Source organism: Chlamydotis macqueenii, chromosome 8 (assembly GCF_036417535.1).
Source record: "Chlamydotis macqueenii isolate bChlMac1 chromosome 8, bChlMac1.mat, whole genome shotgun sequence".
In the NCBI taxonomy this organism is placed as follows: domain Eukaryota; kingdom Metazoa; phylum Chordata; class Aves; order Otidiformes; family Otididae; genus Chlamydotis; species Chlamydotis macqueenii.
Window position 1 is genome coordinate 27,842,559 of NC_141563.1, and position 14,087 is coordinate 27,856,645.

Here is a 14,087-nt window from a genome sequence, read left to right on the forward strand (position 1 = left end):
CCTCTTGAAACACATGCCAGGCTCCTGAGGTGCAAAGTTCTATTTGTATAGCATGACTCAAGGATAACAAGTACAGTCAGTCTGGAGATTCACAAACATGTACCAAGTTAAATCAACCACACTCGCCCAAAGAGCAGCAAAGATTCTCAGTTACAGGCTTTGTTATCTTTTATCAAAGGGCACATTCCTTCAGCTTGCCTGTGTTCAAACATTTGGGCACTATAAGTGGACTTAAAACTGAGAAGGATAAAACTTTTCTGAAAAATCTTAATCAAATGATTCAAACAAGTGGAATTTCATTGTGTACCACATAGAAACAAGTCTACAAGAACACCAGAGATTTTGCAACGTACAGGAATGTTGATACTAGTTTATGCAGCAAAATAGCAGGTTATTTTCTGCCACAGATTTCTCATAAAGACGATTCGTAATTCCACATTTAAAAAAAATAACTCCGATTCATATAAGAACTAGTTTTAAGATCTAAATTTCCTTCTTGCATTACCTTTAACTATTTACATTTTGTTCATTTTGAGTAGCAAGGCTGCAGTAGTTCATGTTACCTTCTGGGTTTTGTGTATTAGGGTTATTCTCCAATATCCCCTGATCTCCAAAATTTCAGGGGAACATTTAAATCCAGATGAAGAACTACTTTCAACGTAACAAAAAAAAAAAAATCTGTAAAAACATTTCTACTGACCTTAAGATCTGCAATAATTTATAGGGCTGCTTTAATACCAAACGGAGGCTTAAATGCATCATCATCCTGACAGCAAATTTTCCTTCAACTTCTTACCAGTATACAATCACATCCCATTAGACAGCAACACATCACCAACTGAAGATGAACAGTCTTACCCCCCCCACCAAGCCCTGGGCAGTCTCAGCTCTTAGGTACAGCACTGAACTACTATACAAGTAGATTATTCCTAGATAAATCATAAATTAAACCAATAGTGCATCCCATCTAGCTGCCAAGTAATGCTACCTGACAGCTCTGAGCTCCTTCCCAGATGAGTAGGAGCTGCCCACAGCAGAGCCAGGCTTCCTTTCAGTGCAGGCCTTTCGAGAAACCAAACAGAGTAGACATCCCACCGCTGTGGGGTCCAGAGGTCCTGCAGGAGAGGCCAGCACACCATGACAAGGCCAGCAGCCTAGGGCTACATTTCTGCTATAAAGTACTGATCAATTGTCTTGTTGTGGTTGGCCACACAATGTTAAATGACAAAGAAGGAAGCTCAACTGTTCTCTCTCGTTGGTGGAAGCTGGTCTTTTGTCTGTGTATGAAGAAGTTCTGAACATGAATTTAAATTCATTAGGATACATATTCCAGTACAAAAGTGACTTTTTTTATTCACACTTAAATCAGCCATGGGCAGGTGACATGCACCAGACAAGAAAATGCCAGTGTCACTACAAGTGCTCTTTGTAGTGAAACTAAACAGATTTAATTCAACCGGTGCACATTTTTATATAGCTAAGCACCAACTTCCTGGAACCCAAAAAGGATGGAAACGTATTCCTACCAAAATCAGTAGTAGAACCCTTCTACAGATACTAGTGTGGTTAAAGTTTTGCAGGTGGCGATGCTTCATTCTGTGCTGAGATTCTCCAATGTTCAAGGCCAACCCTCAGCACCACCATACTCCTTTCCCACCCTAGTAAAGCCATTACACAACACTGCACCAAATCCACAGCAGAGGTAGTTTTGTTACCAGATTTAAGATGCAATTCATAAAAAGTGACTTAACACAGCCCACAGTAACTAACTGGCAGTTCACACGCACTCAGTGAAAGACGTTTCTAAGCATTCATAGTCTACTACCAAAATAAATCAGGATCAAAAAAGGGACAGAGCTTCATTAGAGACTAGAATGTTGAAAAGAGCTTTTAAATTTAAGCTAGAGGTGGTATCTTAGTAGAAAAAGTACAATAAAGCATACTGCACTATTTCTACTGACAAAGTGATGCTTCTCAGTTTCTGCAAAAAGAACGTGTATGAACTCGGTATGAAGAAGTTTCATTAATGGACTTTGGCACAGAGACACAGGAGCTCAAACCCCTCTCTAGTGCAAAGAGCCTTTCAAGAACTGCCTATGAGATGACATGCCAAGCAGCTTTACAACACAGGCTTTAAGAAAACGCTTTCAACTTACTATTGCACTATTTGTATAAACTGCAAGGCAGTAAAACATGACAAGCTTTCCAAGCTTTCTCTATGGACCTCTTCAGAGAGAGATGTTCTTTCCTTTGGCAGCTCACACAGTCAAAGAGGACAGTATTTGTCTTCAGTTGGGTTCCTGAGGTTTTTTCCCCAAAATGGGGACCCCATCAGTCCTTCCTGAGGCAGTTGCTTAATAGAAGCAAGGAGCTCTGTACACGAGCCCTAAAGAGTTAACAGAGCTGTTTATGCAGAGACAGATGTGAAAGAACATAAAGCCCCCTTTGTCTGTTACAGGAGCTTAACATCTGCTTTGCACAGCATAATCCTACTGAGGCGAATGCAATATTCTACTCTCCCTTTTACATAAATAAAAATGAAAATAGACTCAAGAGTTTCAGAGTTAAAAATAAGTTGCTTAGATGAAGAAACCCCATGGTTTTATTTTACAATATGACATACCAGCTGAACTCCTCAGACATTTTATGGCACTCCAGAAAATACAGGAATGCTACTGCAGTGTCATTTGCAACCCTCTGACGACTGTTACTGAATTAAAATACTTAAAGTCCAATTGAGGTGTATCGGCTGTTTTTAAAGTGCTGTCCTCTAGGAGAAACACCATTGGCAATTAAATGTACAACAGGAAGTTTACAATACTAGATGCACTTTTAAAACTAAAACCATTATGTTCAAGGAATAGGCTCCATTTGGGTCCCAAAGTACCAGTAAAAGTTTGGTACTGCAACTATCATGAGAAAGAATCATCTGTAATAGCTATTTTTTTCAGTGCAAGCCCTCCCCTGCAGAGCAAAATACCCAGGCGAGAGCTTACTTTAGCACAAAGGGGACCTTACAATCGCATCGGCGAGTACGAGACTGGAACAGAAAAGGTTCTGTTCATTGCTTGGGTTTTATTTTGTGTTAAACAAGCAAACAGCATACAAGGTAGGAAGTCAGGGTATGTCACTTTCAAGCCCAAAGGCAGTGAATTTATGTTACATCAGATAATCCACAGTAATTGCTCACATGCATATTCTGTCCTGTAGTAACTGCACTGAAAGAAGGGTGAACCATTACACATTCACTGTGAAGTGAAAGCATATGCTGGCAGGAATACACACACGCACGTATATGTGTGTGTGTATATAGGCCTAGAGATTAGAGTTTCTTCATAGATTTTATCATCAATGGAGCTCAAAATGTTCCCTAAAACTGCTCACAACCTATCATTGATTATAAGATGTTGTTTTCAGTTGTATATAATTCTGCAGAACTAAAAGGCTTTTGTTTAGGGGTTTGCCTGTTTGTTTTTAATCAAGAGCTTTAGTAGTGGGTTTTTGGGGAGGGGTGTTCAGCTAAGACAGCTCAGCTCAGCTCAGAGAACAAACTTAGAATATGTGTTGTAAGCAAATTTTGAAATAACAAAAAAAAAATTTTAAAATCCTCAGAAATGTTAGCCTGTGGTATCATACCCAGATTTGGCATATTCTCAACTGGAAATGTGATGAGACCTTTTGCTACTCCTGCAAAAAGTAGACTGGGACAGCACATCTGCTGGAGGGCAGAATTTGAAAGGGTGAATAAAGTGACAAGACAGAGCAGGAGTCCAAGCTAGTGGCCGGCAGGGACCAAGACCAAGGTACTAGGTTCTTTAGACGGGGGAAAAAAAAAAGTGAAGACTATTACAAGGGTAAATGCAGTCAGCCAGACAAGAAGATTGTACAATGAGGTTGCGGGGCAGGAACTGCAAGCAAAAAGAAGAGGAAAAGCCTTTTAACAAGGAGGAAAAGCCTGACCAGAGGCTGGCATTGTACACCAGCAGAAAGGATTGGATAGTCATAAAGCAGGTATGATCGGTCTTGGAAAAATAGCCAGACTCCTAGATATTGGCTTCTCCCTGCAAAGGAGTCTCGCTTGTTCCTCTGTCTATTCCTGCTCTGTAGCAAAAACAGGCAATGTGTATTAGTAAGACTAATTAACAGCAGCAGTAAATACTAATTAAAAATACTTCATGTATTAGTTACTGTATTAACTAAAGCAGCAGACACCTCTGCCATGAATCTCAAGCTTCCAACTCTGCAAATTAATGCATAATGCCATGGGTTTTTTCCAGGTTTGTTTGTTGTTTTTTTTTTTTAAATTGGTAGGAAGTTACAGACAAGATACACTACATCAAAAATCAATATCACACAAAAGATGGGACGCAAAACTTCATGTGAGAACATTCATTCTTCCCCTTATGCATACACATGAAGGTAAAGCCTTTAATTACATGATCACACAGACAGTTCTCTACTTGGCACCCACATCTTTTAGAGCACACGATGGATTTGCACTGACAGTGAACTGGAGCTGTACATAAAACACTTGGACCACTCTTTTCAGGACTCTGGCCACTCTTGCCACAGAAACAGTTGGGTGAAAGAAAGGCTGGGAAGAGATGAAAAAGAAAGGCTGGGCTGGAAATGAAGGTCTTCTGTTTTGCGGTTAAGACTATTGTAATGTTGCCCCAGGATCTGGATTCAGGCCTTGCTCAACATCACAGGAGGATTCTGTGACAAGGAAGCTAGTTTAACAAAAATCTTTCAGAGACTGTCGCTAATCTTGTGCTTTCTCTGCCTCCAGGGGTCAAACTTGACTATTTTTAAGTGCTGTAATGCTTCCAACTGCCCCTGCAGTCAGGAGGCATATTGTCTTGAACTTGAACACATGTAAAATGACAAGTACTCCAAACAAAGTCTTAAAACACATACCAAATATTCACCAATATTCTTGCTTTCAGTCTGTTCTGATAAGGCTGAGTTTATTCATCTCCCTCATCTCAGAGATACTGTAAGATTAAATTCACTGATACTGGGGCAGTCACTGGCATAAGCTGCCAAGGAAACTAGCAGTGCTTCCAGAGCAGGGTTTGCATGCAATGCAAATACAGTGTAAACAAGGTGTTGAAAGAACTCTCTGTGTAGTAATAAGATATTTGTTTTGAGGGGTGAGGTACAAAAGGATTTTGCTACATTGCTTTTGCACGCTGGACGCTTCTTCCCTGTGTCTTACCAAACACTGTTATTTTAATTGTAGGTAACAACAGCCAGATTGTGCAAAAACAAGTCAGATTAAGAAAAACTTTATCACAATCCACTGGCTCCTGTTGAAACACTTGCGATGATTCACATTATGATTTCCGTTTTAATGATTGCATCTTCTATGACCAAGACTGTCAGTTAAAATTCATAACTGGACCGCCTTGAGAATCACTGAAAGACAAAGGAAATCCTCATTATTCCAGGATGCAAATCATCCTTGTGCATGTTACAACAAGCCTCAAACAAAAAACTTGCAGTGATACGGACAGGGAATGAGCCAATGAGGCTGGCTGTCATAACCTATCTATAGCTTAATCTCTGCGTAAATCCCTTTATGACAAGTCAAAAGTGAGGACACCGCATTTATTGGCTCACAAAACGTACAAGTAACCCTGCCCACACACTTACTGTCTGCAGGCTGGAAACAGCCAATCTGACCTTCTCACCTTCTGACAGATCCGAGTTGGGCTGTGGCTGTTGATCGGGGCAGATCAGCCTGATCAGCTACAGCAGCCCCAGCCCAGAGCCTGAGGACTGAGCTGCTCACAGCGCGGGCAAGTACCGGCTGTCTGGGCAGCACACTCTCTTCTAACAAGCACTGCCTCTCGCTTTGACAGAAGGGCAGCGGGAAGAGCACCAGTGGTATGTCAGGCCTGACATCCCCTGTGGGCTGCCACATCGACTATGATGACCTATATGTACTTCCCTACCGTTCTTCCCTCCGGCTTTCTGCAGGATCAGTGCTGTTCTGCTGCTCTCCACATCGTGCAGTTAGGAAGAGAGATCATCCTGCTGTATACTAATTGTCAAAACTAGTTATTTTTTCAGTCTCAGGTTGGAAGGGGACAGGAACTTTTCCTTCTTTAAGTTTTTATGCATCCAGTACATAGACACACATAATGCTACTGGTAGAGAAAGACAACGCTGCTGCCATAACTGACAGAATAAACTTTATGGAGTGACACCACCTGCTCCAGGAAGCTGCAGGAATTAGAGGTTAGCCAGAAACAGAAGAAGAAAGGCAGAAGTATGGGTCTAAATTAATCCCAAATAATTTTTATAGTGAAATTAATATTAGAGGAACAATTTGCAGTGGGCTATTGTGTTAAATGTAATAGGTAAAACAGACATTCCTGCACAGAAAGTTTCCGTTTCATTCTTAGTTCAGTCAAGGCCAGCAAGTTTTCCAGAAAAATACGCACCCCCTCCAGCAAACTCAGTGTCTGTTCTGACTTTTGCAGATATCTAAATCCTTGTCTTTGCTCTGATTTGAATAATAAAGCCATCACATCAATTACTGAAGTTTACTGAAGAAAGAAGGACAATATAGAACAGTATTGAATATGCTGTTATCCCGTCCAGATTACAAAGGAAAGAGCCCATTGCATCTTCCTTCAGCTCACTCACACGTTAACTATTTACTAGTAAGAACGAAGACAACTCCAGTACAAATCTGGTAAAACAGAAGGCATCTCCTCAAGCAGCAGCCAAAAGCCACACTCAGAGCTAAAAATTTTGGTGAATGGTTTTTGCTATGGCTATTAACTTAATTTTTTTTCCTTTGGAACAAAGTGACTTTTTTTAAAAACTTAGCCAGCCAGCAGGGCAAACATTTGTCCAAAAGGAGAGAAATTTGCCCAACAGATTTAAAATATATTTCATCAATACAATAATACACTAATAAAATTCACAAGTACCTGGGTGTTTAAGGCAAAGTGTTTCATCTACTTCCCTTCCCCAAACAGAACAAGCAAGTGCACACACACCTCAAAAATTTTAAAAATTAAATAAAAAAACCCAAAACCCAAACAACCCAAAACCCCCAAGAAACTGGAAAATAGAAAATATAGCTGATGACTTAAACTTTCATCCTGGCAGCTTCCAATGTGACCCACACAGATACCAGTGCTAAAAACCACCCAAAAAAATCCACCCCTTTAGTGCTAAAAACGACACAAATATAGCATAGCTCCTAGTAAATTCCTAGGGTTTGGTGCTTGATTTTTTTTAATAAGTAATTCTTACTAGTTCCTGTGTCCCCTGATGTGTTTGCCATGGCAGTGAAATCATGCACTCCTCCCAGCGGGTGCATTTTCCAAACAATTGACGTTCAACAATAGATAACATAGAAGCATTGGTAGGGCAGCTCCAGAGAATGGCAGACAATTCTGTAAAGCTTTGAACAAAGGCATTCACAGAGGTCTCGGGAAATGGATTTTCCTATGACCAGCCATCACACTACATGTTTATGATAAATGCTGCAGGCACAGAGTTCTCCTTAGTTACTTTGTCTCCTTGCAGTAACTCTACTTCCCCACTCTTAAAATGTATTAAAATACAGCCTAAACTGGAAAGAAGAAAAAAAAAAAAAAAAAAAAAGAAAGGGGAACACTAAGTTATCTTTTTGGTTATTTGTACACATCTCTTATCTGCACACTGCAAGGTGACTGAAATGGAGCTTTCCGAGCGTATCATGTCAAAGTGACATGATTCCAAGTCCAGGAATTTTTCATAAATCTGATATTCTTTCTTGCAGAATTCACCACTCTTAACTTGAAAGGACACCCAAGGAAGGATTTTATGACTTAACTGAAATACTCCTTTCACCTACCAGTTGAACTAACTCTTTTCCCCCTGGGCTAAATGCACATCTTTCACCTGTTTAGCACTGCACTGAGGTAGCTTTAAAAAAAAAAAAACAACCTAAAACTGGAAGGAGGACTAGTAGTCACTCACATTTTCAAACACACTGTGCTGTGTTTTTATTTTTAAAAGCTATTTGTGATCTTAAAAAATAGTTCCTTTTAGGCTAAGATAATGTTCTTCTGGATGCTTTTTGATTGAAGTAACATGAAGCCTTCCCAAGAACAGTTTTGGAGTACTTTCATGTTGCAAATCCCCAGTGAGCTTAAACTAGCTCATTAGCTCCAGACAACAGGACAGACAGGACAGCAAAGCCCTCAGGAAAGGCTGCAACGGATGGCAAGATCCAGTGTGAATACTGGGACAATTTGTTCACAGAGCTTAGTGCTCTCCTATGTCAATATTTCTAGCTGAGCTTGAATTTTCTAGCGACTTCAGCCGACTAAATTCATACAAGTTGTCACCAAAACAGTTCAAACAAATCTACGTCCATTGAAAACTCTGCTACTGAAATATCATTTTCAAGGAAATTTTGAAATTTGAAAATTTTAGGTAAACTGATTTGATCTTACTGACTTTAGAAATGAAAGAAATATAAACCAGGATTGTGGACAACAGTTAATACTGAATTAGCAATGAAAGGTCACTCTTGCTGCTGAAGAAGATTTGTGAAATACATGGAGAAACAAAAACAACAAGGAGATATGAAAGTGCATTTGTAATAATCTCCTCAAATTGGGTTCTTTATATGATTGGCCTGTTCCAAATGTTAGATTGTTATGCTTAATTATCCAGGGATTTAAATACTTTATTGAACCATAATTCAGAACTAACAACTCTGCAGCTGCTTTCTGAGAAATCGTAATCTGAACTCATTTAAGGAATGACCTTCCTTCGGGATTTTTTTCTCTCCAGTTCCCATAGAAATTATCGACATGTTTTGAAGAAAGTTTTAATCCTATAAACTATTTCAATTTGCTTCTCAAAATGTCTTACATCACACCTTATATAACAGCAGTTCTCTGCTGGAAGGAGGAGAAAACATCAAACAACCAGTTATAGTACCTTCATTAACAAGTTCCCTTCATTTTATAAACAGTACCTTGGATGTAAGGTCTCGGTGGAAAATGCCTTTATAGTGGAGATAACTGATGCCCATAGCAATGTCATATGCCAGCTTCACCCTCACTGTCCAGGGCAGATGCTGGTTACTGTCTAATAGCTGTTCCAGGTTACCACAGTTGATGTACTGAAAAGACAAAGCAACATTTGTAATTCATTATTTGATTTCATATATTGTCAGGAATGTAAAATTCATCATTACACAAGTGTAATTACACCACTCAGCTACATATTAAAAACTTATTTTTTTCCTTAAGGGCTAGGCAGGCATGAAGTGTGCAGATCAAGAGAGGCTGAAAATGTCTCCCTTCACCACCTGTACCGATGCATTTATGTTAAAGATGCATTCAGCACTCACCACTGCTCTAATTCCATGGTATTTAAATACTGGTATTTAAATAGACCCTTAAAAAACACCTACAATATAATATCACTCTCTCTTTTCGGTATGAGGAAAATAAGGGCAAAAAGGATAAAGAGCTGGCTCTCAGGCAGAATAAGACAACAAAGAGAGGGATAAGTATCCAAGTGTAGGTCACAGAGCCTGATCAAGTTCCCAGATATCAATTCCCAAAACTGAAGCAGCAGCAAAGAAAAATATTCCAACATGTTGCTGTAAGCCACGCATTTCACTGCTCTTTCTACAAGTCCTAATCAGCAAACTCATTCCCACTGTGTTCAGTACTACATCAACCCCATCAAATGGCAGCCCTCATGAAAAGGCGCCTACATTAAGTACAAGATAAATGCTACAGTAGATAGTGAAACAAGGCAGCACCCAAATAATTCCAAGTAATGTAATCCAGGGTTAAGACACGGCAGCTCCACTGCTTCTCAAATAATCATTACAGCAACACAGGGCTTATGCTTTATGTATAGACCCCTTACATCACACCAGCAGCTCCTGTGTCAGACAGCTCTCCAGCACTCTCTCAAGACGCAAGACACTTTCCTCTGTCACTCGGCCTAACAAAATGTGTGCCACCATTATCATGTTAAAATAAAAATTGCAAGTGTAGCTCTTGTTATTTCAGAAACTCTGAACTCACTTGTATTTTGTTGGGCATCTTTGTGTCTTGGCGCCTGGGGCGCAAGGCAAACATGAGTCAGGCACCACACAGTGCGGACGTAGCTGATCTCAGACTGCGCACACATAAGCCAGACCCTACCAGTAAGTCCGGGGTCATGGCTCACCTCCTGGACAGTCTATTAAAAACAGCTTTTTGCTTACAGACAGGCCCTGTCTTTTTATGAGCTCATCAGCTAATTTTGAAAACCTTTTTCAGTAGATAGGCAAGTTTCACAGGTTACTATTTAATGAGGGTAAATTGTTTGGGCAGATGGTGCACAAACAGATTTAACTGTCACAGAGCTTACCCGGAGGGCACACCACAACGCAGTGTGGGGCTCCGCTGCTCCCCTCAGCTACACTGCACATCCCTCAGGAACTGGGCTCGTCCTAGCCCACACACAGCCGCACGTTTCACTGGCAGTCCAAGACGTGACCCTTCTCTCTCGCAGAAGCTCTGTTGACTGCTGAACAAGCCAGGAAGTACACGTGCAGCATACAGGCACAGCGGGCACAAAGCGTCCTCACCCTCAGCGTTTGCTTTTCTCCTTTTAAATGTGAACCCTGGGCCTGATCACGGTGCTGTGCATCCACCTTTTGTCCTTGAGCAACAGTCAAGGCAAAGGCTGAGCACAAGTATTACTTCTTTGCACTCAACGTTCTTCAAAGAATGATTGACAATTAGCTCCAATGTGGGCCAAATTTTAGAGCTGTTATCAGGTACCTTCTGATATCAAAGCAGGTAATCCCACAAAAGATGGCCTGAGTCTAGGAAATGCTCCAATATTTAGCAATTTCATGTTCTTATGACTACTTCAAGATGCTGTTTCATATCTTTTGCATTAGACTAACAGGAGGAGAAAGAGTGCAATGATATACAGGAAAGGATTTTAAAACAAGGTACAGAGAAACAGAATTCTTCCTCATACTGACTATTTCTAGACCAAAAAGGCAAAAAGTATTTGTATTTTAAAACTGTGCAAGAAAAGCCCTTGAATTCTAGAAAGCAATCTGACATTTTAAAATGTCCTGTTCTTAAGTAGTGTAATTTTCTGTCAAACTATTCTTTTTTGTGCTGAAGTCAAGATCATTTAATTACTCAGAAATTTGTGCTTGGTGCATATCATTTTGCAAAATAAAATGCCTGCTGGCAACTCTCCAAAACCAGGGCAAACAAGACTCAACGCACCAATGGTAAAAATCAAATGTTACAAGACTTCTGTAGCCTAGGCACTGCAGCTGGGGAGGAAGGGAGCTGATCATATGACTATGCTTGAAACTAGAAATTGCAGGCTGGTGCAAGCCGGAGATCCAAAACCACCTGGCCCTTATGCGAGGAGTTCATGTGTCAGGAGAGCAGAGCAGCTCTGGAACAGGTCACTCTGAGGATATGCAATCTCCATCCTTGGAGATTTTCAAGGCTTAACTAGACAGAGCTGCAGCCAACCTGACTTAACGTTGGAAACAATGATGCTTTGAGCTTTTCCAACTTTGATCTTTCTTCCTCCTTGCTTTTATTTGAACCCTAAGGGAGGTAGATGACCTTATAAAGCACTCAAGAAAAAAAAATATTGCTCAATATAATTTGATTTTTTTTAAATCACAAGTTGCTACCATGCTTAAGGAAAAAAATAGCGAATAAGATTCCTACATTAACTTCATATACATCCCCAGCGTCCTTGAACAGTGCAAGCAGCACTTCTCATTCAGTTATGTTCAAATCAGAACAATATTGACCGACAACAGAAGGCACTAAAGCACTTAACTCAATAGCCCAATTATAAAGTGACAATTATCTCAAACCTTTCTGACTGGGCAATAACAGGCTGTCCATATAGCACTACCAACTTGAATTCATTGGCAAGAGAATGCAGTGGAGAAGGGAGTCACTGGCCTGGCTTTCTATTTTGGTTAGGGTTAAACTGTGCCATACCATGACAGCAATTGCTCCAGAACAGCTAATAAATAAAACAAGCAATGCGTAAGAGTCTTTACATACACACTGAAATGTGACAATAGCTAGCTCCTATTTTGAGCACGCTGATGCTTTCCTTTTCAATAAAGTCATCTACTGATTTGATCCATTGCTGCCATATTAGTTAAGTGCATCTAATATATCTACTCCCTTAACACCCTTCCAGTCAAGTGGGCTTGCAGGGTCATTGCCCCATCTTAACTGCAAGGCCTGGATTCTAGCATGGGCTGGGTGAAAACTGATACACACACAGGACAGAGATTGAGTTCTGGTTTTGGCTCTAATTTCTAGTGTACTTCTATGAAGCACAGCAGGCTAATCATCAAGTGAACAACTGAACTAAGATTTTCCTACAGACATCTTTAAGACTCCAGTTGATCTCAGATTTTAGATGACCAGCAGGTAACATATACATGCAGAGTCCTGAATCGTCCCTACGGCAGGCGCCACACAGAGTTCAGTGCTCCCTCCGTGTCACATAACTAATCCAATTTTTCTGGCCATTCAGGCTGGTAATGCAAACAGCCAGCCTGATGGCCTATTTTTTTTTCAGAGCTCTTCAACAATGCCTTTTCAGAATAGGCACAAAATTATGTACATTATTTCCTAATTGCCAATGCAACTGAAAGAAAAATACTTATTCTCAGTCTCTCGCTAGCACACACCAGCTCTGTGTGCCAAGAATATGCTGAAGGACAGTAAGTGCACCTCTCCCAGAGAGAATACTGGATTTTATTTTGTCCCTGAAACGTTTCAGTGCTGGTACAGTAAGGCTACAGTGCACACATCATCTCAAAGCATTATTCTACCACAACAGCCGTTGCATAAGCGTACAAGCAATTGGAGCAGAGATCTGATCAGGCTACGACAATGGAAGCAAAGGGCACTGCATTTCATAAAGAGACCTCACAGCTAAATGGAGCAGTGTTCAGACCTTTTCAAAATCTGTATCATCAGGTTGCAGTGAAACAGCTACCCATTATTCCCACTGCTAGCTTTTTGTCATGTAACAGGACACCAACAGTTTATCCAGTTGCCAGAGTCTAAAAGCAACTGCTTTGGGTTGTTTATTTTTGCATTTACTACAACTTAACAGAGCAAATTGAACACTGGTTTAAAAGACCATTTTAGCTCACAAAAATATTATTTTCCTACAATTTTATCCACAGTAAGAGCTCATGCTTTTGTTGCTAGAACAGAAGTTCAGCAAAACTGTATTTGTTACACCTCTCATGGCCATTATGGGGAAAGGGCAGTAGGTTCTTTGAAGGACAAGTTACCCAGAAGCTCAGCCAAGCATAGGTGCTTTATGGATCAAAGAGCGCTGAGGAGGCTTCTGATGTTATAGCTTAATGCTACGAAATGCAAAAGCAGCAGCATATAACCCTCTCCCACACAACAGTCAGGGCATAGGGAAACACGTTATTTTAACCTAAGAATAGGATAAGATGACTGCTTCCTTGCAAGACACTTGCAGTCACATTACTAGACTCAAACATATGAAACGAGAAATGGAGTTAAATTCAGCATATAATGGTATTACACATAGCCTTGCATGCTTCATTTCAAGAGACCAATACTGAACTTCAACGTCAGATTTTAGGATTCAAAATTCAAAATAAAGGTTTGAACACACTAATATGAGAACTAGAAGCTTTTAAAGAAAAGGTGCATCAGCTTCACATGATTTCAGCAGTTCCTGCTGAAAAAAACAAAAGACTCCAAATATTATCAGTTCGGAGGGGGAAGACTGAAGGGAACTGCAAAGAGTTTTCAGTGCTACTTTGAAAACCAATTCTGTTTCAATATATAAGTCTAATACAAACAGGCCACCAGATACTGCACAGGAAAGACAGAAGAAAGGTGGCATGCTATTTACTCAGCTTTAAATGTCACTACTGGCTATTTAAAAAGCAACAAATAACCACAAGACACCCCTATATGGTAGCCCAAATGTTGCCAAAGGCAACACATGAAGTGGTTAAGAAAAGTAGGTGTGGAGAGTGCATTTAAGATGACAGACTGAAACAG

General features: G+C 40.3%; 1 protein-coding gene across 2 annotated transcripts in view; it reads right to left on the bottom strand.

Annotated features, from left to right (window-relative positions):
- Positions 1–14,087, bottom strand: part of TESK2 (testis associated actin remodelling kinase 2) — an 82,581-nt gene that overhangs the window by 13,774 nt on the left and 54,720 nt on the right. For both annotated transcript variants that reach the window (XM_086753511.1, XM_086753512.1), the window contains one exon: positions 8,993–9,139. In XM_086753511.1, the coding sequence (XP_086609637.1) occupies positions 8,993–9,139 (147 nt within the window). The remainder of the gene's footprint in view (positions 1–8,992; positions 9,140–14,087) is intronic.